This window comes from Centroberyx affinis, unplaced genomic scaffold, assembly GCF_046629955.1.
Source record: "Centroberyx affinis isolate AG114_WGS23_722 - 3 ecotype Tasmania unplaced genomic scaffold, CSIRO-AGI_Caff_v1 ptg004204l_1, whole genome shotgun sequence".
Classification (NCBI taxonomy): domain Eukaryota; kingdom Metazoa; phylum Chordata; class Actinopteri; order Beryciformes; family Berycidae; genus Centroberyx; species Centroberyx affinis.
In genome coordinates, this window is record NW_027281952.1 from 406416 (window position 1) to 433569 (window position 27154).

General features: G+C 41.5%; 3 protein-coding genes and 1 non-coding gene across 7 annotated transcripts; 2 read left to right on the forward strand and 2 right to left on the reverse strand.

Moving 5' to 3' along the window:
- Positions 1-1090: 1090 nt before the first annotated feature.
- On the forward strand, positions 1091-16437 carry LOC139664238 (uncharacterized). Of its 4 annotated transcripts, XM_071543008.1 has the most exons (25): positions 1356-1401; positions 1649-1732; positions 1938-2066; positions 2425-2550; positions 2656-2811; positions 3027-3185; positions 3283-3451; positions 4079-4186; positions 4634-4804; positions 5539-5646; positions 6095-6265; positions 6364-6504; positions 6607-6732; positions 7064-7357; positions 7599-7739; positions 7834-7959; positions 9630-9923; positions 10131-10271; positions 10366-10491; positions 12479-12775; positions 12938-13081; positions 13202-13339; positions 13728-13817; positions 14220-14326; positions 15706-16437. In XM_071543008.1, exons 2-24 carry the CDS (start codon positions 1721-1723, stop codon positions 14321-14323), a joined length of 3471 nt encoding a protein of 1156 aa, XP_071399109.1. In that variant the 5' UTR covers positions 1356-1401; positions 1649-1720; the 3' UTR covers positions 14324-14326; positions 15706-16437. The 4 variants fall into 4 exon arrangements, with proteins under 4 accessions (XP_071399108.1, XP_071399110.1, XP_071399111.1 ...); XM_071543007.1 differs by lacking the exon at positions 1649-1732 and having other exon boundaries at positions 1091-1401; XM_071543009.1 differs by lacking the exons at positions 1649-1732; positions 4079-4186; positions 4634-4804 and having other exon boundaries at positions 1091-1401.
- A 520-nt stretch (positions 16438-16957) lies between these two features.
- Positions 16958-19979, forward strand: LOC139664251 (SH2 domain-containing protein 1A-like). The gene is made up of 5 exons (XM_071543024.1): positions 16958-17003; positions 17136-17368; positions 18420-18480; positions 18690-18837; positions 19186-19979. The coding sequence occupies exons 2-5, from the start codon at positions 17193-17195 to the stop codon at positions 19206-19208; spliced, it is 408 nt and encodes a 135-aa protein (XP_071399125.1). The 5' UTR covers positions 16958-17003; positions 17136-17192; the 3' UTR covers positions 19209-19979.
- A 485-nt stretch (positions 19980-20464) lies between these two features.
- On the reverse strand, positions 20465-26012 carry LOC139664244 (interleukin-13 receptor subunit alpha-1-like). Its single transcript, XM_071543016.1, has 10 exons — positions 25911-26012; positions 25298-25380; positions 25137-25198; positions 24831-24997; positions 24075-24265; positions 23792-23925; positions 22556-22700; positions 22258-22369; positions 21452-21533; positions 20465-21293 (listed from the first exon to the last, which is right to left on the reverse strand). Exons 2-10 carry the CDS (start codon positions 25371-25373, stop codon positions 21204-21206), a joined length of 1059 nt encoding a protein of 352 aa, XP_071399117.1. The 5' UTR covers positions 25374-25380; positions 25911-26012; the 3' UTR covers positions 20465-21203.
- An 845-nt stretch (positions 26013-26857) lies between these two features.
- On the reverse strand, positions 26858-26929 carry trnae-cuc (transfer RNA glutamic acid (anticodon CUC)). Its single transcript has one exon. It is a non-coding gene; the product is annotated as a tRNA-Glu (tRNA).
- Positions 26930-27154: the final 225 nt, after the last annotated feature.

Sequence of the window (27154 nt, forward strand, 5' to 3'; positions counted from 1 at the left end):
AGATCTTGGGAACGTGTGATCTAGTGCAGGGGTACTCAAATACAAATCTTAAAGGTCCACAAAGAAAATTTTCAATTAGACAAAGGTCCGTTTATTAAGGTCAGTCAAGCTTTTAACGAATTATAATTAAATTATTAAATTAATAATATAAAATTAAATATAAAATATATATAATATAAAATTAAATTATATAAAATATATAAAATAAAATAAAATAAAATATAAAATTACATGTTAAATTAAATTAAATTAAAGCTACAAATCACCATTTCCCCATTATCCCCATCCCCCAAACCCGGTTCACACACCCAGCCACCAAAGGTGAATCAAACCATCCTAAGAATCAAAGTCCAAATAAGTCCAGAACTATTGTACATTGTGTCAAACACTGTTGCTTAATGAGAGAAGTGGCACCTTTGGTCTGCTGCCAAGACTTTGAACTTTGGCACAAAAGGTGTGATGACCAGGCAGAGACACTGATGCAAGTGTTCATAGGTGAGTCGGCTGCGGTACTCGTTCTTCACCGTGTTCATTGTTGAGAATGCAGACTCACTGCTGTAGGCTGGCCAGCTTTGAACGCCATTTTAGATTGATTCACGTTCCAAATCTAGGCTAGTAGCTAACAGCTGACGACACGAGCTGCGCTGTCAACTTGATTACACCGGTCTTTGTTCTCTTCTCTTGTAAAAATAAAGTTTGAAAAAAAAAGTGTGGCTCTACAGTATGACGTCGCGTCCGCGACTCACCGCTGTCATGGAGATGACGGGACGCTGAATGTGATTGGACCAAACCAAAGCAGAGTAGACGTCCTCACACAGACAGTGGAGCAGTCAGACATCAGAGCGCTGCTTGCAGTGGAGAAAGCGGAGAATTTTGACTCGTTGCGTTGCGGCGAAGTCTCGCAGATAATACAAATAATACATATGAAAAGTATAATTTGCTCAGAGTCCGGAGACAGTTGTGGTTCGGTCCGGGTCCGGACCGGAGTCCGGACTTTGAGGATGACTGATCTAGTGTATGAGGAATATGATTAGTCATCCTGCGCCGCCCTCCGTCCCACAGAAGCCCAGTCGGCTCTGATAGTGTACGGACACCGGGCGGTGCGTCCTGACAGCGGCTGTACGGCGGAAATCCTCTCGGCGACTGAGCGCACGAAAGTCAGTCTGTGCACAGATGGATAATACCGGCGGCACGGGGTCCTTTCAGAGGTTTCAAGATGAAGGATATAAGAATTGGATCAAAACCACCATGGGTCTGGCGTATCTGAAAAGGAGACTGGAGAGTTTCCTGGAAAAGGAAACCGAAACTTACCACCAGGCTCTGTGCAATAACATCGACTTGAATGAACGGGAGTGTTCCAAGAAATGCGACTTAAAAAACTGGAAACCCGGGACAAACCAGGTGACTGAAATTTAGATATGCTAATCATCTGGGGTGCAGGGATATGAGGGAATCCACTAAAGAGCAGTCACTTATTTCAATAAATAGTCAACTAAAATTGATTTCCACTGCACCACCACTGTGTATAGCCACTTATAAAAGTTGACATTTTTGTTAATAAGTGTGGCTTGGTGGATCACGTGTAAGCTAAATTCACCAGTGGGGTTGAAATATATATAATTTATAATAATCACCATTTGTCAAACAGATTTCAGGGTGGAGTCGACAGAATGGGGGCTAGAAAAAGTCCAGCCCAGGGAGGACAAGAGTTGAAAATGAAATGGAAAAAAAAGTATATGTGAAAATTAAATAAATAGGAAAAAAAATACATTCACATTTACATTTTATTGTGACATCATTATACTGCACAACAGTAGGCTAAATAAAAATTAAATAAACAAAAAAATTATTTGGACTCTTTTGGTCCTCCTGTTTTGTTGTCGTTGTTGTTGTTGTTTTTTTTAACTTTGATTCTACTTTTGTGTTGCTGATTACAGAAACCCAATTTGTGTGAGTTGTGTTCGGCTTGGGAAAAGGAGATTTCGGCCAACCACGCCGGTGGAAAACGGTTCTTGATTAACTCAACGCCCCACCTGTGGCCCACAGATAAGTGGGAGGTGGCTAAGGTAGGTAGGCCCACGATTATCATAATGTTCAACCTGGGCCTTATTTTCCTCGTTTTTGCCTTGACGATTGAGCTTCCTGGCTGATTTTCAAAATGTCTTCACTTCACTGTGGAGCTTAACAGATTTCACCTTGAGCGCTGATCTCGATACACACACAGAGGGCCAAAGCAATCTCCAACAAGCAAACCCAAAAAGCGATTGAAATCCGTCCTTTCAACACAATAACACTCACCCTTCAATGAGACCTTCCTACATCTGACTTTCCAACTATCCATTGCCTGAAACTTGCTTATATAAAAAATGTAGACCATTCAAATAGGTACTCTTTAATGATCTTTTGTATTGTGTTTGTTTACAGGTGCACATGCCAAGTGGCCATAAGAACCACAAGTCAGTTGGCGACTTTGACATCAGTGCCTTCCTCACCCTCATGACTCAATGCAAGCACTTCAAGCACTTTGTGAAGGACAGTTTATGTACAAAGGTATACTGCTCATGTTTGTGCAGGATCCGATAAATACATATTGAAATAAATTAGCTTTCTCTGACCTGTGGAATGTGTCCTGTATATTTTTGCCCCTGTGTATAGGTGGTCTATGTAAGGAACCAGGTCATGCATTCTGCAAGTTTACAAGTGAAGCTGGAGGATTTGCATGACTACCTGGATCAAATCAGAGCTCTGGCTAACGCACTGGAAGAACAATTCCCAGAGTTCTTCAAAAGCCTGTCCAAAGAGATTGATGAGGTGCGTGTTTCCCTCTGTTGCAGTTTATGAGTAAACGCCTGTACTCTATAGCATGGTGTTGTATTTGATTTTTTTTATATAGGGACAGAATGCAAACTCATTGATAAACATATGAGTTCCATTGTGAACCAAGACTGAAATGTAAGACATTATGAAACTGGCTGAAGGAAGAGATGATCTTGAGTTGTGATGTATATTTATCACTCTGTCTTCAGCTCCAGAACCTAGATTTCAGTCTGGTCTTGCATGGAGCTCAGGCTGCTGACACAGGTCTTAGTTCCCAGGACGTCCTCAACATGGAGCTGCAGAGCCTGAAGGAAAAGATGGAGTGTCTGACTCAGCTGTATGAAGATGACAGACAGAAGATGCCTACTGTAAGACACACTCATACACATGCACATGCACAAACACACACACACACACACACACACACACATACTGCTTATTCTAAGACTGTGTGTATTTATCCAGCCGGAGGAGCTGCATGGTATGAAGGTGTTCCTGAAGGAGGTCAGGGACCTACCGGAGAGCCTGGTTTCACAGTGGGAGAGGCTGAGCAGGGTGCAGGAGCAGCAGGGACAGCAGATAGACTCGCTTACTGGCCGAGTGGAACAACTGGAGAGGAGGGCACACACCCCCGGTAAGACCAATATGTTTTTCCATTATGTTTTACATGCTGGTTTCTGAGTTGTGCTGTCCCACACCTGCCCAGTATTCCAATGAAAAACCAATGGGTTATAATACTAAGAACAAGAAAAAGACAGGTTGGGTGTCCGTCTTTGTCGGTTCTGTAAGCAAAATCATTTCATATTTCACTGCTGTCAACCAGTTTAGGAAGACTTACATTCAGTTCCAGGCGTGGCAGACTGTTTGACACTCTGTTGAATTTTGCACTGCAGTCCACAGTCAAGCTCCAAGATTCATAGCAAGAATCACACATCACGTCCAAACAGAGCTATAATCTATGGTACAGAGCAGGTTGAAACAGCTGGGAAAATGAACAGCTGGGCATCTTAAATGATTGCACAACATCCAGCTCAAAGCTCATCTCAAACAGTATTGAAGAAGTATCGAAATTTCAGTTATCGTGACAACACTAACATGAATAAGAAACACAGGATGGGTAATGACACATTAAATGCCAATGAGATGTGTGAGTTATATATGGGAGAAAATGACCCCTTTGTCTGTTTTAGGGATGATAATTAGCTGTGTGAGCAAAGGAGAGAAGAGTGTGTATAATGCTCGTCCTTTGTGTGTGTTTCAGAGCCAGAGAGCAGCACCAGCATCCCTATGTATAAAAATCATCTCTTTGAGCTTGCCAAAGAAAAAAAATGGCCTGAACCTGACTTCTCTGTGATACGGGAAGGTGCAGGTGATTACTGCACACACACACACACACACACACACACACACACACAGACCCTCAACTTTGCTGAGCATACATTCCATGCTGCTATGTTCAGTTAATGGCAACTTTATTTTATTGTAGATACAGAGGACAACATCATGCTAAACACTTTTATCCCCTTAGGAACTTTGTCATCAATGTCCATAGTTCCCAGTAAATGTGTTTGTGTTTTTGACCAATCACCACATTTTTTCAGTATAAAACCTGCCCTTAAAGACAAAGCAAAGGACACTATTTTTATGAATTGACACCAGAGTAACACAGCAAACATTGAAGTGTTGTGAGCAGGGATAGTCACAGAAACACTCCTGAAGAAATCTCAGAGCGAATAGCACAGACATCTGTCCAATGCTTTGCACCAGGACAAAGGTGGGTTTGGACCTTTGACCCCTGTATATGTGTGTCCAATAGGAGTCCGGGGTCAGGTGACGATTAAGGATCAGACATTCACTGGGTTGCAGGTGCATAAATCCAAAATACAAGCCCACCAGGAAGTTGCAAAAGTAGCCCTGGAAAAACTAGCCAGTGAAGAAGTGGATGGAGGGGACTCTGTCAGCCAATCAGAGAGCGCTGCACAAGCAGGTACTGCATTCCTTGACCAATCCTGTTCATATGTGTAGATAAGAACACACTTGACTCAAAATTAATTTAAACAGTATTGCTTCTTCAAACAGTATGTGTTACGGCTCGTTATTTCATCCTGTGTTCTACATTTGTTAAAGAGGTTATGTTTCCCATAGATCGTAAAAAATAATGGTCCAAACAGTACTATTAGCTATAGTAGCCTACAGAGCAGGTTGAAAAGGCTGGGAAAATTAATATCTGTGTGCGACGTCAAGCACAAAGCTCATCTCAAACTGTGAGGATGTTTCTCTTCTCTTCTCACGTTCTTGAGAAGTTTGTTCTCTCAAAGACAACCTGGGAAGAACTCTCTCCACAAAGACACAAGTATCAACTTGACATTCTTGGATTTGATATTTAGCCTATGTCTCCTCCTTCTTCTACCTCAGTCCCCATGAATACACCCTCTGGAGGTGATGTTGAAATGGAATTTCAGCTTGCAGAGCACATTTGGTGAAAGTATTGAATTAAATTTTTGCAACGGTGATGAAGTAGTATCAAAAGTTTGGTTATCGTGACAACACTAACAGGGAGGGGACGTTTGGAGCAAATAAAGATACACAGGATGGGTAATGACACTTAAATGCCAGAGTGATGTGTGCATTATGTATGGTTTGTCTGTTTTGGGGATAATTAGCTGTGTGAGTAAAGGAGAGAAGAGTGTGTATAATGCTCGTCCTTTGTGTGTGTTTCAGAGCCAGAGAGCAGCACCAGCATCCCTATGTATAAAAATCATCTCTTTGAGCTTGCCAAAGACAAAAAATGGCCTGAACCTGACTTCTCCGTGATACGGGAAGGTGCAGGTGATTACTGCACACACACACACACAAACACACACAGACCCTCAAATGTTCTCTGAGCATACATTCCATGGTGCTATGTTCAATTTATGACCACATTACTATTTTATTCTAGATACAGAGGACAACACTATGCTAAACACTTTTATCCCCTTAGGGACTTTGTCATCAATGTCCATAGTTTCCAGCAAATATTGCAAGTGTTGTGTTTTTGACCAATCACCACATTTTTACAGCATAAAACCTGCCGTAAAGACAAAGGACACTATTTTTATGAATTGAATAGTAGCACAGCAAACAGTGAAGTGTTATGAGCAGGAATAGTCACAGAAACACTCCTGAAGAAATCTCTGAGCGAATAGCACAGACATCTGTCCAATGCTTTGCACCAGGACAAAGATGGGTTTGGGCCTTTATCACAAGACCTTTGATTCCTGTGTGTGTCCAATAGGAGTTCGGGGTCAGGTGAGGATTAAGGATCAGAAATTCACTGGACTGCAGGTGCATAAATCCAAAATACAAGCCCACCAGGAAGTTGCAAAACTAGCCCTGGAACACCTAGCCAATGAAGAAGTGGATGGAGGGGACCCTGTCAGCCAATCAGAGAGCGCTGCACAAGCAGGTACTGCATTCCTTGACTTATTCATATGTGTAGATTAGAAGACATTTGACTCAAAATGTATTTAAATGATCCAACCTTCATTTTCACTCTTTCCCCAGGTTTCTCTTTCTTTGGCAGCGTCACAATGATCCTCAACACCACAGTTTTCCCTGATCAGAACTCTGCTGGGACAGAGGAGGCTATGGAGTCTGCCTATAAGAAACTAGTTCCTCTGTTTGGACTGGATCTCTCAGCACCAGGTTGGAGACAATACCCTTCCTCGTTCTGCTGTTCAGAGTAGTAGTTTTTTTGGCACAGTCACAGTCATTCTCACTGACATTCATGCCATGTTACCATTCCAGAATCTTCCTGTAAAGAAGCAGTTCTGCAGTACTGCCAAAGTCGGGATGTCCCACCTCCGGAGGAAAGCAATGAGCCAGATGGCTTCTTTCTTAGACTCACTGGACAAATCACCTTTTACGACTCAAGTAAGAATTTGAATGATGCTACATTCACGTCATATGGCAGTGTTTCCCATACAATGTTTTATATATGGAGGGCTGTCCATATAATATTTGGGCATGATTTTCACATGAAAACTATACAAGTTAGATGAACCACCAAAAAAGTTTAATTTAAAAAGACACTCCTTGCATTAGAAATCCATAGCAAGCATTTCCTGACTGAATTAAAATCATTGCACTGGATCTTTAAATTATTTGCCAAGCCAGATCATTTTTGGTGCTTCAAAAATGTGTTATGGCTTATTGTTTCATAGTTTGTTCTACATTTATAAAAGAGTTTATGTTTCCCCTCCAGAGGGCTCCAGTAATAAGAAGCAGGCAAACCAACAGGCAGCTAAAGCAGCCCTGCAGGGCCTGTGTGGGGTCCTGGGGAATCCTGCAGTAATGCAAGAGAACTACGTTGGAGCTCTTAATGAACTACTGCAGGCTTTGAGTCTCGGCAAAGCTTCCTTTGCTGTCACCGAGACACCAGGGAAAGGAGTAACATGGGTAGGGAACAGTCAGATGCCCCACCTGTTACCTGCTGACACTTCTATGGCCCCAGGGACTCAAGGCACGGCTGCTAAACCAAGGGAAAGGAACTTTTCAGGTAGGAATTAAGATCAATATACTGAGAGTTGTGGTTTAAGAGTGTATGTGTTTTATGCTGTTACAAACATGTATTCTCCCTTACAGTTTAGCTTTTAGGGTTTTTGAAGGTGACCATACAAAAAGACCTTGAACATTTTGAGGCCTCCAGCCAGGAGGGGGCAGTACAAGCTGCCTTCAGTAGTCTACTTGACTCAGAATTAATTTAAATGATCTAACCTACATTTTCACTCTTTCCCCAGGCCCGTCTTTCTTTGGCAATGTCACAATGATCCTCAATACCAGAATTTTCCCTGACCAGAGCTCTGCTGGGACAGAGGAGGCTGCGGAGTCTGTCTATAAGAAACTAGTCGATCTGTTTGGACTGGATCTCTCAGCATCAGGTTGGAGACAACACTCTTCCTCGTTCTGCTGTTCAGAGTAGCATTTCTTTGGACACACCCTCACTGCCATGTTCATGCCGTGTTACCATTGCAGATTCTTCCTGTAAAGAAGCGGTTCTGCAGTACTGCCAAAGTCGTGATGTCCCACCTCCGGAGGAAAGCAATGAGCCAGATGGCTTCTTTCTTAGACTCACTGGACAAATCACCTTTTACGACTCAAGTAAGAATTTGAATGATGCTGCGTTCACGTCATATGGCAGTGTTTCCCATATAAAGTTATATATGGGAAATTAAAGGGGTGTTAAGTAATAATAAGTAATCTATGGCCTCTACTGGCCACCAGTTGGAATTACAACAACATTGGTAAAACTTTCCTCCTCCTACACTCTACTCCTTTGGTCCAGTAAACACAGTAAGATAAGAGCATAACAGTCAGGGTCCATTACCAAACCCTGAGTTCCCAAGTAGTATTTATGGTGAGAAAGCTGACGTGGATGGTCTTTTAGAGTAGGAATCTCATATCTACAGTCTTTCCCATGTGACGTGGATACAGCATTAGGCACAGCTTCCATGATGAAATAGTATGCATTTTGTGTCACGTTATGTCATGTGAATTTTATGTAGTGTTTTGTTGATTGAATTTACAGTATGTAGAAGGTTAAAGGTCCAGTGCAATGAGAATCGTCAGTATTGGGGAAATTTGACTAACACCCTTTCAGAAACTAACCATTTTAGATATCCAGTCTACTTCCCAGAGAAAATTGATGTCAAATGTACCCAGAGTTTAATGAATGCTCTGATTGGTCGACAGTATGTGTAGTAAACAGGGCACCCTGTAGTCTGTCAAGACGATAGCCAGCTGACTGCTTGACATAGTAGCCATAATCACCATGCCTTGATTCTGTATTGCCAAAGTTTCAACACTGGATATTTTTTCATGAAAGATAAAAACTTTGGTATGTAGGATGGCACATTTGCAGTGGAGGATTAGGCTCACTTTGTCCTACAAATTTTGTCTCCACCACCCATTTTTAGAAGGAGAACTTGGATTTGATCATTTGATGTTGATGAAATGAGTGATACCTTTGCTTTTTATGCACCAAGAAGTAACTCAGAGGCAAGTGACACTCTCTGAGGTCCCTTGGTCACTTAGGTAAGTTAGATGAAGGTGTTTGAGAAGCCAGACATCCCTCCAATTCTTATCTCTTAATCTTGATCATGCTATATTTCATCAGGCTAGTACAGTTAAGTGGACAAGATGGGCAAAAAGGGAAGGACCCAGGTCAGTGTGTGTAGGTCTGTACCAGGTCTGTATGGCAGCGAAGACGAGGTACTGTCTGCAAATCCCCGTTACTGACTGTGGAATGTTCAGTTTCACTTTTGTTTTCACACCGGGAGACTCTGTGGATTGAGTTCAATGCTGCTGGTCTGCTGCCTGTACATCTCCAAATTACAGACATGACATGATGCGCATATCAGGCGCATTAGAGATCGATTTAGATCCATTTCTATACAGTGAGCAACTTTTGATTTGTGTGCCTCTGTATTGGTAACACTGCATCTCACAGCAGTCAAAAATGCCCTGTAGAGGCCCTCTGACGAAGCGCATCATCTCGCTAAGCGTTACCTAACTGACTGACTGACTGAGTGCCTGCCTGACCTGGATTTGCCTTGTGATGCCCTCGGCTGCGCCATGGGAAAAAAAGACACTCCTTGCATTAGAAATCCATAGCAAGCTTTTCCTGACTGAATTCAAATCATTGCACTGGATCTTTAAATTATTTTCCAAGCCAGATCATTTTTGGTGCTTCAAAATGTCTCTCACTGTGTTATGGCTTATTTTTCATGTTTTGTTCTACATTTATGAAAGAGTTTATGTTTCCCCTCCAGAGGGCTCTAGGAATAAGAAGCAGGCAAACCAACAGGCAGCTAAAGCAGCCCTGCAGGGGCTGTGTGGGGTCCTGGGGAATCCTGAAGTAATGAAAGAGAACTACGTTGGAGCTCTTAATGAATTACTGCAGGCCGCAAGCCTCGGCAAAGCTTCCTATGCTGTCACTGAGACACCAGGGAAAGGAGTAACATGGGTAGGGAACAGTCAGATGCCCCACCTGTTACCTGCTGACACTTCTATGACCCCAGGGACTCAAGCCACGCCTGCTAAACCAAGGGAAAGGAACTTTTCAGGTAGGAATTAAGATCAATATACTGAGTTACAAACGTGTATTCTCCCTTACAGTTTAGTTTTTAGGGTTTTTGAAGGTGACAGTACAAAAAGACCTCAGACCTTTTGAGGCCTCCAGCCAGGAGGGGGCAGTACAAGCTGCCTTCAGTAGTCTTCTTGACTCAGAATTAATTTAAATGATCTAACCTTCATTTTCACTCTTTCCCCAGGCCCGTCTTTCTTTGGCAACGTCACAATGATCCTCAATACCAGAATTTTCCCTGACCAGAGCTCTGCTGGGACAGAGGAGGCTGCGGAGTCTGTCTATAAGAAACTAGTCGATCTGTTTGGACTGGATCTCTCAGCATCAGGTTGGAGACAACACTCTTCCTCGTTCTGCTGTTCAGAGTAGTATTTCTTTGGACACACCCTCACTGCCATGTTCATGCCATGTTACCATTGCAGATTCTTCCTGTAAAGAAGCGGTTCTGCAGTACTGCCAAAGTCGGGATGTCCCACCTCCGGAGGAAAGCAATGAGCCAGATGGCTTCTTTCTTAGACTCACTGGACAAATCACCTTTTACGACTCAAGTAAGAGTTTGAAACATGCTGCATTCACGTCATATGGCAGTGTTTCCCATACAATAATATACTGTATGGAGGGCTGCCCATATAATATGTGGGCAGCCCTGCCAGGTAAATTAAAAGGGTGTTAAGTAATAGTAAGTAATATATGATCTCTATCAGCGACCAGTAGGAATTACAGCAATAGCTTAGCTTGGCTTGAGAACAAGGCTGTTTTGCCCTTGTAACTGAAATGTCCATCCCATCTTTATCTCTTTATCTTAATCATGTTAGATTTCATCAGGCTAGTGAAGTTAAGTGGACAAGATGGGCAAAAAGGGAAGGACCCAGAGTGTGTAGGTGTGTAAGCAAAGCAGATTGAGACAGAAGGAGGGAGAGACACCACTGTGTGGATTACCCTTGGCTTGTACTCTATATTTGGCATTGAATTTTACATGTGACATTTAAAGCTGCAATAAGCAAAATTTTCTGACCACTAGAGGGTGACAGAAACTGCAACACATCTGTAAATAAAGCACAGCAAAGCCACTGCACTACGGAGGCCTGCTAAGAACAAACCACAGAACTTGAATGGATAGAAGGCTCTTTCCCATTCAAATCAACATTACTGGATGGACGGAGTGGCGGCCATTTTTATGTATGCCACTGGGCTAGCTTCCATATGAAACGACTTATGTCAAGTCGCTGAGGCGAGAGGTTTTGCAGCAAGGACCAAAGCAGTGGAAAACTGGCTTTGCAGCTGAATGGAGATATCACTCATGCCTCCACTAGGTGAAGGTCTTTTACAAGCTGCTGCTTTCGTTTTTAAGTCGGTCAAAGGTTTTGACATGCAGTTATTGGAAGTGGTTATAGTTGAGTTAATCTGTTTCCGCCGATGTCCATTAGCTATTTGAAGTTAGCGAATGCAAACTTTTCTTCTCCACTAGGCTAAGCTATGTTTATATCATATAAGGGGCTAAAGTTGATGATGCCTTTGATGAGAAGAGCTAGCAAGAGAAGCGCAATCTTTTGATAAATCTACATTAACCTCGTTGCATTAACCATGTCAGCTTTCCACTGAGTTTTGACAATTTGCTAAGCACTCATGCAAAACACACACATCTACACAGTTCTCAAGCAAGTGTGACACACTTCACAGCCTGAATGGTCTGGACTTGCGTTGTCACCATAGCAACTAACCCTTAAAATGCCATAGTCGCCATTTTATGGTGTACCAGCCAAATTACCATAGCAAACAGTGGAAGGACCGTTCTATCCGTTCAAGTTCTGTGGAACAAACATGGCACCATGCATAAAGGCTAATAGCTAAACGTACCTACGGAGAAGTGTCACCGGTTACCAGACTCGCTTTGCCAGATCTTTCTCCCGCTGAAGGTTACATGTCCCACAATGACAAGTGAAAAGATAGGTAGCAAGTTTACTAGTTTAACAAGTTTACTTGCTCACTTCATCAATTCCGCGATTACGAGAATTTTTTCAGGAATGGGAGGGGGTGAGCGCTGCTTTTAAACAGCGAGGGAGCAGAGAAGCTAGTTTTAAAAAATGAAAAGCTACTGAATGAGCTTCGTTCCAGACCAGAATTTGACAACAAGTTTTAGAAAAGTGGTGAAAACAGCAACACAGCTGGCCTGCATGTGTGGATATTGGTATATATCATTCAGTCTCAATGAAATCTCCACATAGCACAGTTTCAGGATTGGTTATAAGGTCTGATATCGCTTATTGCAGCTTTAACAGTTTTCATGATGAACATTAACATGAACATGAACATTAAACAAATTAGATGAACCACCAAAAAATGCAAAAATTACATGTCTTGCATTAGAAATCCATAGCAAGCTTTTCCTGACTGAATTCAAATCATTGCACTGGATCTTTAAATTATTTTCCAAGCCAGATCATTTTTGGTGCTTCAAAATGTCTCTCACTGTGTTATGGCTTATTTTTCATGTTTTGTTCTACATTTATAAAAGAGTTTATGTTTCCCCTCTAGGGGGCTCCAGTAATAAGAAGCAGGCAAACCAACAGGCAGCTAAAGCAGCCCTGCAGGGGCTGTGTGGGGTCCTGGGGAATCCTGAAGTAATGAAAGAGAACTACGTTGGAGCTCTTAATGAATTACTGCAGGCCTTGAACCTCGGCAAAGCTTCCTTTGCTGTCACCGAGACACCAGGGAAAGGAGTAACATGGGTAGGGAACAGTCAGATGCCCCACCTGTTACCTGCTGACACTTCTATGACCCCAGGGACTCAAGCCACGCCTACTAAACCAAGGGAAAGGAACATTTCTGGAGGTAAACAGGCCTACATTCAACCAAAAAGCCTCTAATGTCTATTTAGTCTTAGCAGATTAAAACATTTTAATTGTGATGACTGGTAGGAATTAAGATCAGTATACTGAGAGTCGTGGTTTGAGTGTTTTTCACTTTTACAAACTGGTGTATTCTCCCTTACAGATGGCGGGCAGTTTTTAGGGTTTGTGACGGTGACAATACAGAAGGACCTCAAACCTTTTGAGGCCTCTAGCCAGGAGGGGGCAGTACAAGCTGCCTACAGTAGTCTACTGACTGCCTTGTGTCTGGGTCCAGCTGCTGCAACAGGTACTAGACACATGCACACACACACACACACACACACACTCGCTCTCTCACTCACACACACACACACACACACACAATGGATTCTACTGTAAAATCTTCTGTCTTGTGGTCATACTGCAGTTGGAGAGAGGCAGACAGTCCTGCAGTTTTTCACTCAGAAAAGTTGTCGCCCCCCTCTGGAGGACAGCGAAATAACAACTGATGGGAGGCACAGATGCACCCTGAAAATTAATGGTGCGCTCACCTTCTGCAGTGCAGGTAAGTAGTGTGTGCGTACATGTCTGTTTGTCTGTGTGTCTCTTTCTCACTCTCTCAATTAATTTAGATTTAGTTAAATTCCATCCATAAGAGGCATCCTGGTGGCCTAGTGTTCTAAGTTGCAGACCATGTAACCGCGATGTCCTGGGTTCGAATCGACCCAGGACCTTTGTCGCATGTCACCCCCTTGTCTCTCTCACAATATTTCTTGTCTTTCTCCACTGTGAACTCTCCCCCACAAAATAACCTAAAAAAAAATCCATCCATAATATTTACATGAATGGAAATGTCTTGTATTGCCAAATGATATCTCACACTGTAGAAACAGAACATAGAGCAACCTAACATAGCCAATATAAAGTGTACTAACGCGACTCTCCTTCCTCAGAGGGGGCCTCCAGAAAGCAGTGGGCAGAGCAGCTGGCAGCAAAGGAGGCACTGAGGCATCTGGAGCTGCTGCTGAGCAGCGAGCTATCTGGTCTGAAATATTTATTTGCTGGAGATTTTTCACATCAGAAAAGAAAATAATCTGTCCACTTCTCAGAAAAAAATGTGTCCCTGGACCAGAATTTCTTGAAGAAGGCTTGTGGATGTCATTAGAGTCATTATAACTCAAAATATAGGTCTATTTTACTCAGTATTTACAGTATTCACAATTATTACCAAACAAATATTTTACAACCCCAGAATACATTCAAAGATCATATCTGTTTTTTCCTTGTTAGTCCTCCAATGAAAATATGCCTTCATTCCCATATATTGAACCCATTTTTTACATGAGAATTACAGGCATTTAAAGCATTGCTACACTTCTAAATAGGCTTGTTATTACTGTCGTTTTTACTGCTGTTTTTCAGTGTAATATGTTGTCCTATCCAAGGTGGAGAGAACTACAAAGGCAGACTGCAGGAGCTGCTGGTCAAGCATGGGAGTGGAGTCATGCCAGAGTACAAAACCAGAGTACACCAACCCTTGCCACAGTAACAGGTCAGTTTCTATGTTCACAAGCACAGAGAATCCCAGTAACCTGGTTTTCAGTTGCTACATGTAAACATCATAACCTGGCTAGTTAGCATAACCTAGCTAAGCTCATACTCCAATTATGAGAAACATACCTGTTAAGATGCCTGGCTTACACTCATATTAAATGGGTTATTGTCCTTTCCTGTCCTGTGTAATGTGTCAAACCATTTCCTTTGTGCTGTATTTGCCACAGTAACCACAGTGTGTTAAGTGATTAGCAGCACAGTAAAAAAAAAATAAGTAGATTTATTTGAAGCAGTGGTGAGTTTGTAGTTGATAATGGGGTTACCTTGATGATTTGTGTCGACAGTAAATGAGTAAAGGAGGGGACAAATGTGGCCATCTACAGTATATCACCTTTATTCCACTGACCACCACTTAATTATATAATGAGATCAAGATAAGTGGCAAAGACAGCGTAGTGCCATGTTGGACAGGTTTGAGTTGCCTAAATTTGCAATGGTTTGCTCAAAACCACTTGCACAAACACAAACATTTTTGTTTCTTTTTAATAGAATTTCACAGGATTTCACAATTTCAGTTTAGTTAGAAAGTAGGAACTAGAATATATAGGTATCTAGAATATAGCACAATCCAAGCAGTGGCGTCTCCTCCCCTAGAACAGCTTAAGCTGTGAGAAGATGACTCTGGATTTGAGCTCTCAGACACCGTTTGGCAATTTGCAGTTGAACAAATACATTCAACTTCCATCTGCCACATGGGCTACTTCAATTCAAAGTATACCACAGGCTACATTATTCTAGGAGCAGGCTTGCTGAGATGTTTGCAGGAACAGGCTCAACTGGCCACCCTTTACCATATCATATGTTTTAGTCGTGTTCTGGCTTGGCTCTGTTCTGGTCTGCCATCTTCAAAACATTTTCCTACATTTGTAATAAGGACTTACATCCATACTCCAGATTAGTCACAAGTTAGAGTGGGGCATTTTACGTAGCTAATGTATGTATGTAATATATGTAGTTAGGTTATTTATCTATGGATAACTCTCATCAAATCATTTTGTCTCATGTCCTAAATTAAAAAAATGAATTGATGATAACAAAATGTGACCAAATCATAACTTTTTGAGCAATAATGAATTTAAAATGATATTCAGAAATGACTGATCCCTGTTGGTACTACATCTATTATTATTATTATTCTTATCATCATCACCTGGTACCCATCTGTCTGTGTCTTTCTCTCTGTCACTCTCTCACCTCTCCCCTCCTTTTGCACCCACAAGGTCATTATACTGCTGCATAGACATTTTCAATGTGCAGTTTGCCTCTGTGTACGTTGTAATCTGCTCATTTACTCATCATTGCTACGGTTTGTTGTAGTTTGGCAGGCCGGTCGGGAGAAAGCTGGAAGATGATTGGTGGAGGAGCTTCAGAGGAGGAGCCTCACTTCAGTCACTGACCAATGAGATGTTTTCCCAGTGATTGTACTGCACCACGTGGTCTTATACAGTGTTAGTCTGCTTTTATTGATTTTTATTGAATTATCAAACATTCAATTCAATTTTCATTTTAACATGTAGAGGTATTGGTTTTAAAACACAGTGATAATTTAAAGCACTTAAGGATTTGAGGATTATGGTCATGTTTACATAATGGGTGAAGGTTGGGTAATTTTATCCTTTGCACTCCTTTTACATTAGAAAATATTTGAATATCAACATGCATTGTTAATGAGGTGAGGGGGTCATGGGAGCTCGGTATGTATTTCTGCCTTAAAAGATCTTTTTCATATCTCTTTGGGTTGCTCACATAACTAAATGATGCCATTCTATTCTGCATTGTATGAATTCATTAGCACTTTATATTAGCATGTCAAAGCCATCATGTTAAAGATAAGGAACCAATGAAATTTTACCAAAGTGATACATTTATTAATCTATGTTAATCTAAAGCTTTTCCTCTGAAACATTCTTGCTAAACCTTGAATAAAAGCAGTTTCCTAACTCTAGATTTCCTGACTCTAGAGACACTGGTGTCAGCATCAATTGCCACAGCTAGCTTTTATGTTATTCTTTTGTATTATGTGTGTGTGTGTATATGTGTGTGTATGCAAGTATGTGTGGGGCATTTGTCTGTGTGTATGTTTCTGTGTCTAGTCAAACCCATTATTTTCTGTCTCATGAGGTTATGATAAACCACTTTCATACAGCTTTTGCATCCCAACAGAGATTGTTTGTTCTCTGCACCACATCCTGAAAAGAAAACAAACCTATTGCAGTCAGAGTTCAATATGGTTTGTGTTAGAAAATGAGAAAATGATTTAGAACAGAGGAGCTTGTCTTCACTGCATGTGCAGGACTGTAGTAGTATGTAGTGTGTAGGAATCATGAGTGCATGTATGTAAGATTGTGGGCACATACGTACACAGAACATGTCACAGCAGCAGGTAAATATTGCATCTAATTTGACAGGCAGACACAAACCCATGCATGTTCACATACACACATATGGGTTATTGAATGGCAAAATAGTCTTCTAGATGGTAGAGCAGGACTCTGTTGAGTGAGAAATGTATTGTCAATTGTGAGAAAGATGTTTTTCCGCTGTTATATGTCTTGTAATTCACAAACAGGGAACTGATCTGAAAGCAGCATGGGCATGCCAACATAACCAAAAAGGTACTTTCACTTTTCAACAGAAAAAAACAAACACTTTAGATTAGAGAACTGTGCAACAGTTAGTGTTACATTGTGAGCTGCAGCTGCATAACAGAAAAGGTGTGAAACCCATAAAGGCTTTTCCTGCCTCAGCATTTCACACAGTCACCTGCTTCAGTGATCTGCTGCGCTCCCACGTCCAAGGCACACATGGGTTCCTGCCTTCAAGGCAACATGGAGCGGGAGGGCATGCTGGTCCAGTCTATTTACTATGGTAAAATTGGTAGCGAGGCCACAGAGAGGCTGCTGGGGAGGTATGGACATGATGGCAGCTTTCTGCTGAGAGACAGCGAGACCGTGCAGGGGGCCTACTGCCTGTGTGTGAGGTGAGTTACACAAATGTCACTCAAGTTGTGTTTTTTTTCCATTCAATTATTTCACGTAGCTTTAAGTCTCTAAAACCATTCTTGATCTAATCCTAGTAATAACATTGTAGGTCCTACAGGCATTCATTTTCATTTCATTCTGTTTAATTGTCAACAAGGAGTGATGTGCTCCACTGGTAGATGATATCCATTACATTGTATTAATAAACAGAATTGTATTATGCTCTTTAGCAAGCTTATGGTAAATTGGTAGCTTACCTTGTTGCCATATCTGATTCAGAGTTTTGTGTTGGCGTTCAAACAATTTTACTGGTAGAATCAGAAATCTTTATTCAAGCATCACTCTACATTATTACAGTAACAATAAGACATTACACATAAAGCATGAAGATTTCCCTGTTTCAATGAATCAGATACAAACATCATGCAAATACAGAACCGGGTACAAATTAGTCAGAGTCATGCTATATAATCACATATAATTATACCCAGAAGTCATGAAGTCACATGCTTTTAAAACAAACACATTCACCTATACAATAATGCCCAAAGCAGCAAATATCAATTATTAATGGGAATGTTAAGGCATTAATGAAACAATGTCCATGTCTTTTATCATTACAAGTTTTAAGTCTCAAGTGCAGCAGTTAGAAATATAAACAGAATTAACGTGTGGAAAAGGAAGACTGAAGAAACATGATAATCAAACAGGTTTTTACTAGAAATTAAAACCTACTTAGAAAGTTTAGAGAATACCTTTAACCATATGGCATGTTTGGGAGTATCTTGATAAAGAAAACTAGATCATTAAAGTACATTGAATCAGTTTGACTACTCACACTAAAAAATGCGTAACTAAGAACTGACCTCATTGGATGTCGAACACAAAACTCAGATGACTGGCCCATCTTTTATTTCAGATACATACGCATAATCACTTTCAGATTTAATCATTAAATATGAACATTTTGTAGAACCCGATTTATGCAGTTTCTACCTTTTTCACATTCATTGTAAATGATTTGAATTTCTAAGCTTGTGTGTTTTACAGGAAAACTCCCTTTGTACACACCTACAGACTTGCACACTCCGCTGACGGCTGGTCTCTTCAGGTGGGTCAGCATCTGCATGCAGAGCACACACACACACACACACACACACACACACACACACACACATACACACTCAATCTCACACACACACCCACAGAGAATAGTTCTGATGTTCTGGGAAACAAGGGAGTTATTTATGGTGTGTGTGTGTGTGTGTGTGTGTGTGTGTGTGTGTGTGTGTTTGTGGGTGTGTGTGGGTGTGTGTGTAGCTGGTTGCAGGAAACAGACTGCAGAGTTTCAGGACTCTGGAAACACTGATAGAGAGCTACAGAAGCGGCATAGCCTCTGATGCCAATATAGCCACCCTCACACATCCACTGGACAAAACACAGCTGGGAGACATAAGCTTTGGACGAGGTATGACACACACACACACACACACACACACACACACACACACACACACACACACAGGACCCCTTGACATGACTCTTAACTTTAATCTAAACCTAACCCTAAAGTGTGGATTTATGCAAAAATGTCCTAAAAAATCCATCTCTGGCAAATATAGTAGTATTACAGTTAAATGTGGTACATGCACAGACACAGATACAGACACACACACACACACACACACAGTGTCTGAAGTGTGTTTTTATGCCGACGACGCAGGACTTCAAAGAGTTCTTTTTCAGCCATTTTGTCTGTGGTGGTTCATGGCTCAGTGACTGAACTCTAACACAGTTTCAATGGTCTGCTCAACAGAGTCGGTCTACATGGAGATGTGAACCCAGCACTGTTCACCAGCGCCAGCAGCTCGGTGTCTGTTGAACCCGCATGCCTTTAGCCCTATAGTGAGGTGGACATACTGAAACAGATCCAAAACACACCCGCCATGTCAACGATGTCAGGGTTCCAACAGGCCTTGAAAATCTTTGGAAGATTGTGGATATGCAAAAAAAAATTAAATAAGGCCTTGATAGTTTTTTGAAAATGAATGGACGGCCTTGAAAGTGTTTGTTTTTTTTTAATTAGAATACAGCACCTAAATTCATCTATATGCCTCAGCTCCCTCTGTCTGAGGATCAACACTTCACAGGCTGAGGAAAAGCCCTGTGATGGATATTTGTGTTGCTATAGCGGCCTTTTTTATAATGATCATGTCTTGTCTAACCCTAAAACACGCCAATTGTGAACATTTCACCCAACAAGACCTTGAAAGTCATTGAAATGCATTTGAATTCGATGTCCAAGTCAGTGTGGGAACCCTGCATTTGGCAAAAAGTGTCTCGCTAGCAAACTGTATCTGTTTGTTTCTGTGGTTCCTTCTTGCAGACCTCTGTCCTTCATATGTGGTGCTTCATGGTGTGTGTGTGTGTGTGTGTGTGTGTGTGTATGCTTGTGTCTGTAAGTTTGTGTCAGTATGTGACTATAAATAGGCAAGAAGCTGCCCCTGATAGTCTGTGTGCATCAAGAAGTTTTGTGTCATAAAAGGAAGATATTTAAAGAGTTATGGTCCTGTAATGTCTCCACTCATTTCTTTTCCTCTCTAAATTCAAACATACAGTTGACGGGCTTTTGTGTTGTTGTTTTTTTGTCCACTTGGGGGAGTCGCAGCTGTGTGTACAGTGGTTTCTCTCTGACATCTGCGGCCTGTCTACAGTAGGAAATTTGTTTTATCACATCTGAGGTCATGGTAGGTTAATGGCCTTGCTGCCTAACAGTAGAGGAAGTGTAGCAATGTAGTGAAGGAGGCTCATAAAGGCTCTTGCGGGCACAGCTGTGCTCGACACTGACATCCACTTCAACATGTGACTTATTTTCCGCATTCATGGCGGTGAATACTCAGCCACGCTTTGAAAGGTAGACTAATAAAAGGATTCGTTCACATCCGGACATGTCTGTTGTACAGCTGTAATTAGACCTGGGTCAAGCAGTATTTGAAAATAGTCCTTGGTGTTTCTATTAACCTGCTTTACATACCACACAGGTGTTTACAATATTGGAACCATTATAGCACAAATATTTGACACTAAATTGATTTTCAAATACTTTCCTGACTTTTCCGGCACTCATTTTATTCTCCTACGTGACAAAACTCACCAGTTTGGCATATTAAGCAGATTACAACAAGTTATTTGCATACACTATTTGACCCAGGTCTGATTATATTTTGGGTTCCAGCAATTCATAAAGAGAGACAATGCAATTTTACATAAGTAAACGATTCTGTGCCACTATATTTCAACCATTAATCATTCATCCATCTATATATACAGTATATTATTCTTTATTTCAACCATTGTTTCACACACAAAAGTCCAAAAGCCCACACATTCATGCCTTTGTCCCTTTTCTATATATTTATAACAGAAACAGAAATAAATAGGCAAATGGCAAATGGCAAACAACCAAGAATGATATGGCATTTTCTCTCCAGTATACACACATCACCTATGGTATCAGTATAACATTCCTGTGAAAACTGTATAGTACAGTATATTTCTAAACTATATAGGATTACTAGTTCTTTTTTTATGGGTGGCACAATGTCTCAGCTCACAAATTTAAAAAAGTGGAATAAAACTGGATTGGAGAAATATAATGGATAGCAAATAATCTAATGAACCTGACAGACCCTGGGCTAAAAAAAAAAAAGCACCAGCAACAATAAAAAAAATGTCTTGTATGGAAATGTTCTAATATGGAAACCTGGATACAGCTATATGTGACTTCACTATATGTGAGTTGTATTAGAATTTGGATGCTTCGGTCCTGTGTTGCTATTGAAATGTCTTTTCGGGGCTTTGCTCTGCCTCCTCCACCTCTGTGATCTCTTCTATGTATTTAGGCAGCTGGACAGGAGGGGAAAACTGGAAAAACACACAAGAACACAAGAAAATCACACTACACATCGGCACCATTAATGTGAGTCATTGTGGTTGGATTTGAATGGGTGATAAAGTGTGTGTGTATGTGTGCGTATTTGTGTGTGTGTGTGTGTGTGTGTGTGCATATTTTGCATATTTACCAGAAATGTGTCAGTTTTCTCCAGAAAATATTTGTACTTGGGGGAGGGCCGAGGAATGGGAGGAAACAAAAGCTTGGACACCCTGAAACACGCACACACACACGCACACACACACACACACAATGAGCTATGGCTAAGAATATCGACTTGCATCTTAAAGAAATCAACTCACAGTAGGCCTACTCTCGGCTACTTTCCATCTGGCATAAACGTATTTTAGTATTTCATTTATTCTAAAACTGATAGCTCACAGAAGCAATGGAACAGTAAAAGAAAGAATGAGTAGATCCTTCCTCTAGGTGCTTTGGTGTTTTCTTTCATTTTGTGTTTTTCCACTGTTTGGCTGTTGTCGAAGACATATGGGCGGTTTCTGTTTCTACTTGGAGGAAGTTTGGGGTGGATGTTCTGTAGCCACAGTTAAAAAAAAGAAAAAAAAAACACCGCCAGCCGTCCCTACGCTCTCACTTCTCCTTACTGCGCTCAGTTTTCTCTCTAACTATACTGCTTCTACGGCAAGGTGCACTTTGTCCTCCAGTGCTGTCTGACTCTGCTCAGTTTCACATTTAAAAGAGAGGACAGAATTAAGGCAAGAAATGTCAAATGGCTCGTTGAATTGGAAAAAAAAAAAAAAAACGTAAGAGGAGAGATGGAAAGAGAGGCAGCGAGACTGTGTGCGTGGGCGTGTGTGTGTGCGTGTGCGTGTGCGTGTGTATGTGTATGAGTCTGTGTGTGTGTGTGAGTCAGTCAACCAGTTAGTCAGTTTAGTGAGAAAGAGAGAAATACAGAGAGAAACAGGACCCAGGTACCTCTGAAGCCTGAACAGCAGCAGCACAGCCAGGAGGATCATGGGTATTCCAAGTGAAATGGTGACGATCACCAGGCAGTTGAGTTTGAGGGGCGACTCAGTCGGGGCCACCGCTAAACACACACACACACAAACAGACACACACACATACTGACGGTGATGACCTTACCGAGGTTATTGTATTTCAAAATATAAAGCGGCTAATTTATTGCTTCCACACTCGTCCCAATAATCGACCAGTGGATGGAGGTGACACAAACTGGCCGCCGGCTTCTGGTTGAATGTGTTCCAGCACTCACTGACGGTGTGACTCCAGTCGCTCCAGTGAGGAGATTCGATGCACAGAGAGCTCGTCCTCGTCCTCATCCTCACTCGGTAGGTGCGTGTTGGATCCGCGTTCGGTTCCGTATAATTCCGCTGCCCGGTCACGTCCTTGAGTCTCTCCTGGGGCGAAAAGATTCAGTGACAGGGATTGCAAGTTGAGGATAAGGCGCATTGTTATAGGAATACAAATTGTTATAGACACATATGATCAAAGATGTCTAATGCAGACATTGTTAGGATGTGATTTTGTTAGAGTGGTCAAATTTGAGTTAGTGCATTTTACTTTTTTTTTTACAGCCCATTTCAAACTAACTCCAGTCAATACATTGCAATTGGACATGGTCTTGATGGATCCCTTAATAAACTATTTCTAAAACCCTTATTGTTTGCAGTATTGGAACTGGAAAGCCCCCACTCAGCAGGTTTGCCTCATTTGAAAAAGAGAAGTTGTTGTTGTCTGCCACTTAGGCTCTGACTGTGGGGACTTATTCTTCAAATTCATTTAAAGAACGATAGCTGTGTTTTTTAAGTTTGTGCCAATTCTCTATATGCATGTATGAAAAACAACCTCCACAGAGCGAGATAATCCATCACAGTAAACAACATGAAGCCTTCATTTGATTTGGTCAAAGTTTTGTTTTATCGTTATTTCGTTGTGTTGAGTGTTTTCATATAGTTACGCTCTGCTTACTGCCAGTCACCTGAGACTCACAACAAGAAAATGAAGTCGCTGCCAGGAAATGATCCCTCGAAAACATGTCGCCTTGCAAATTTTATTGTCACGTCCATTTTAGCGCGTCTTGGTCAGCCGGGACAGCAGTTAATGTGTCGTAAAATGTGCCATTTGTGTTTTAAAAACGATGAAAAACGAGGAACTGTTAATCTAATTACAAACAGCATGAATTGCAATTGGAGGAAATGTATGTACAGTAGTAAATGGGTAATAAATACCCTCTTAACAAAAGTAAATGTATTTGCAAAACAATATGAACATCATTTTTTTTATCCTGAACCATAGACTATTTGAAAGCAAACTGAAAGGCATAATGGTCTACAGCTCATATACAGTGAGCAGTAAACGGCCAGTAACACTCAAAGAAGTGGTGGAGACATGTAGCACAGTTGGATAACAATTGTCAAGTTGCCTTGGCGACCAACCAGGATATCTACGCACATACACACACACACACACACACACACACACTCTGTACCTGGCCACTGATGTCCAGCTGGTAGGTAAAGCATTTGGCTGGGCGGGGGCTGCGACTGTAGGGCTGACCCCAGGTCACCAACAGGCCTCCGTCTCTAACCACTGCAGAGATGTTATGGGGTGGAGGCAGGACCTCTGCGTCACACACACACACACACACACACACATACACACACACACACAATTAATACAATAATTCAGTACAGTATATAAACGGTAAGTAGTAATATTCATAAATAGACAACAACAATAACTCAGTGAAAGTGCTTGTCTTGGGGTATTACCTATGTTATCAGAGCTGTATTTGGTGGTGTAGGTTGTCCACATGTTGGGCTGGGACACATTGACGTGGAGGATCACATATAACTTTCTGTAATCTATGCAATGCTGGCACAGAACCACAGACTTTGATTGAACTCCTTCCTCTGACACTCTGACCTCCTCAAACGAATGTTTCTCCTCACCCTCACAAATACTAGAGAAACAGACAGACAGAGAGACAAATACACACTCAAAACAATTCATTGACTTTAAGTCACATCTATTGTATTTCTTAAATAGATCTTAAAGGGGAATATTACTGACTTTCAACTTTAAAAAAAATGGTTACCCTCGGACAGTTTGGTCTGGGTCAGTAACATTTTCAACACTGTCTCCCATAGCCAGAAACAGAAACAATGGAGAATAGTTTGTTCTGCCTCCTAATGCCTGATGTCACATCAATGTGCAAATTGATAAAGATTTCATTTCAAAAGCTGAATGAGACAGTATCCAGGACGGTCTTCCTGCCATTATGGTACATTTTCTAGTTTGTAACTGGCAGTGCCACTGTCGTGTGAATCTCATTTGGGTGTAAAAGTGCAGAGAAACATTGTACACAAAGTCTCTCACTCATTGTCCAGGCTTCTGCTCCAGGCTTCACATTTGGTGCAACACAGATTAGAGTACTGGCTCTCTCTGATTCTTTGAGAGGTGCTCATGTTCACAGACTATCCAATGCAGCAGTCAATAGAAATGACTAGGAACAGGTCCGAGCTTACATGACAAAGACGGAAGACTGCCTCTCTTTTGGGGAAGCGTGGAATGACCAGGAGCAGTTGAGCGTGTTTGTTGGGTAGAGGAGGCAGGAGGCATTGTCCTTCAGCTCTTCCTCCTCCTCATCAACAAGCTGCATCGGTCCTGAAGAATTTCCCCTCTGCACCTCAGTCTGAAATAGTGACAGACAGAGACGTAAAGACACAGACGAAGGAGACAGACACCTTCTTCAGGAATCTGGAATTATACAGTGAACAGGTGTTTATTGTTCCTGTATGAAATTAGGAGTAAAAATCTATTGTGACTCTCACTTGATCAATATACAGGTCTTCATCCTGACAGAGATATGAATCGGGGGCTTCTGCAAGTGAGACTGATGAGACACATTAGACATCATCATGGATGCACAAAGACACACACACACACACACACGCCCATACTCTGTAAGTCTGTAAGGTCAAAAGTCACCCACCATGTTGTGAGCTCCTGTGGGCCCACAGAACCAGCAAACTGGACCACAATATTAGATGGACAGGAGAGAGCTTCATAGCCAACCTAGGGGGCATGCGCACACACACACACACACATGAACAGACATACAGCAGCTACACAGAGCTAAAAATACTAACTATTGGGTGTCAGGTAGGTGGTTTATCACACTTAACATAAATGGTCATAGGCATACAGCAGCTGCTCTACAGCAAGTTATTTCCTGGCTTTTCATACTTCCCCTTAAAACTTCTAAAATAAGTAAGTAAGAGCTTGTAAGGGCTTGGGTAAATAATGGTCAAAAAAGCAGCTTTCCTATTATTGCAATAATCAGTGTTTAACCTCTTCTCCATTATATTGAATAGTGAGTTTTCAAAAATGTCCACTGCCTACAATAGCTTTTCCATTTTCCACAAGCAAAAAATCAAAAAGAGAAGAATTTCAGTCATCAATGCCTAGTTTTGCTGGCTATCCTCTCAAAACTGACAAATGGGTGCCCGTGGATATAGACTAAGCTTTGTTATGAATCAAATTTGAAATAAAAGGTTCCTGTACATTATAATAGCATTGTTGTAAAGGAAATAAAAAACAATTACCTCCCGCTGTCTCTCACTGTCTCCCTCTCTGTCTGGGCTCTGAGTGCGCAGTGACAGTAAACTATGACACATTTCTGTGGGCAGGAGAAGCGTGGCGTCACATAGGCTACTGTACCCTAGGTCTCTTTCTCTCCTTCTTCCTCTTTATCTTTCTTTCTCTCACACATGCTCGCTCACACTCAGACTCACACCACTCCCTCCCTTGGAATACATCTTGGGTTAGCATGATATGATATAAGCAGCCAGTGATTTGAATGGGAGAATGGCATTTCTCAACCAGATTCAATAATGGCACTGCTAAACATGGTCTAACCTGCATGGGCATTTGTGTAACCCTTGTGCTCTGCAATCCAAATTAAGCCAACATAGCACTTTAATTTGCCTAACCATGTCCATGAAACTAAATGAAGGATTAATATAGATGAGAATATATCAGGCATGCTAAATCAAAGGGACATTTTATCCAAAGGCTATGCCTTGGAAAGGCACCAGTTTAAGTTATTCATGGACAACACCAATGGATCAGGTGCATACCCACCCATTTCCAAGGCGTGGCCTGTGGACCACATTCGGCTTTGGTTTAGTACACCTGATAGATACTGAATGTACCAAATATTAGGTACACTTATCTTACCTTACCTTATTAAATCTATGCCACAATCACAAAGGAGGAGATAAGAAGCAGATGAGTTACAGAAGGATTTTAAAGCCTTGAGACAAACTGAACTCAATATCTAGGAAGATGTCCCTAACATTTTGTACATTCAGTGTCATTTCCTGTAAGCCAATCCTCTCTAACCCAGTTCATGTTTAGGTAAAGCAATTTCTCTCAGTGGAACTCTCAATACGGGTTTATGAGTTTACACTACTGAATTTGCTTCGAGAATGTCTTCTGTAGCTCGAAACTCATACAAAATGAAACATGCAATCCAATAAGAAAAGAACCGTTCCCTGACCGGGAATCGAACCCGGGCCGCGGCGGTGAGAGCGCCGAATCCTAACCACTAGACCACCAGGGAGCTACGAACCAACGTTATTGAATATATATATCAATTTATGTTACCCAGCCTGTCAGCTAAGGCGACCTTTTGTTTTCTCGAGATCACGGGATAATATGGAGAACTCGAAAGAGTGTCTGGTTCATTTGATCACACCTGATTTCAGCCTTCAAGATCACTGTCATGACTGTCAGGAGGATTCATAACTGAACAGGAAGCATAAATGTGTAGTTTTGTTTGCTGCAG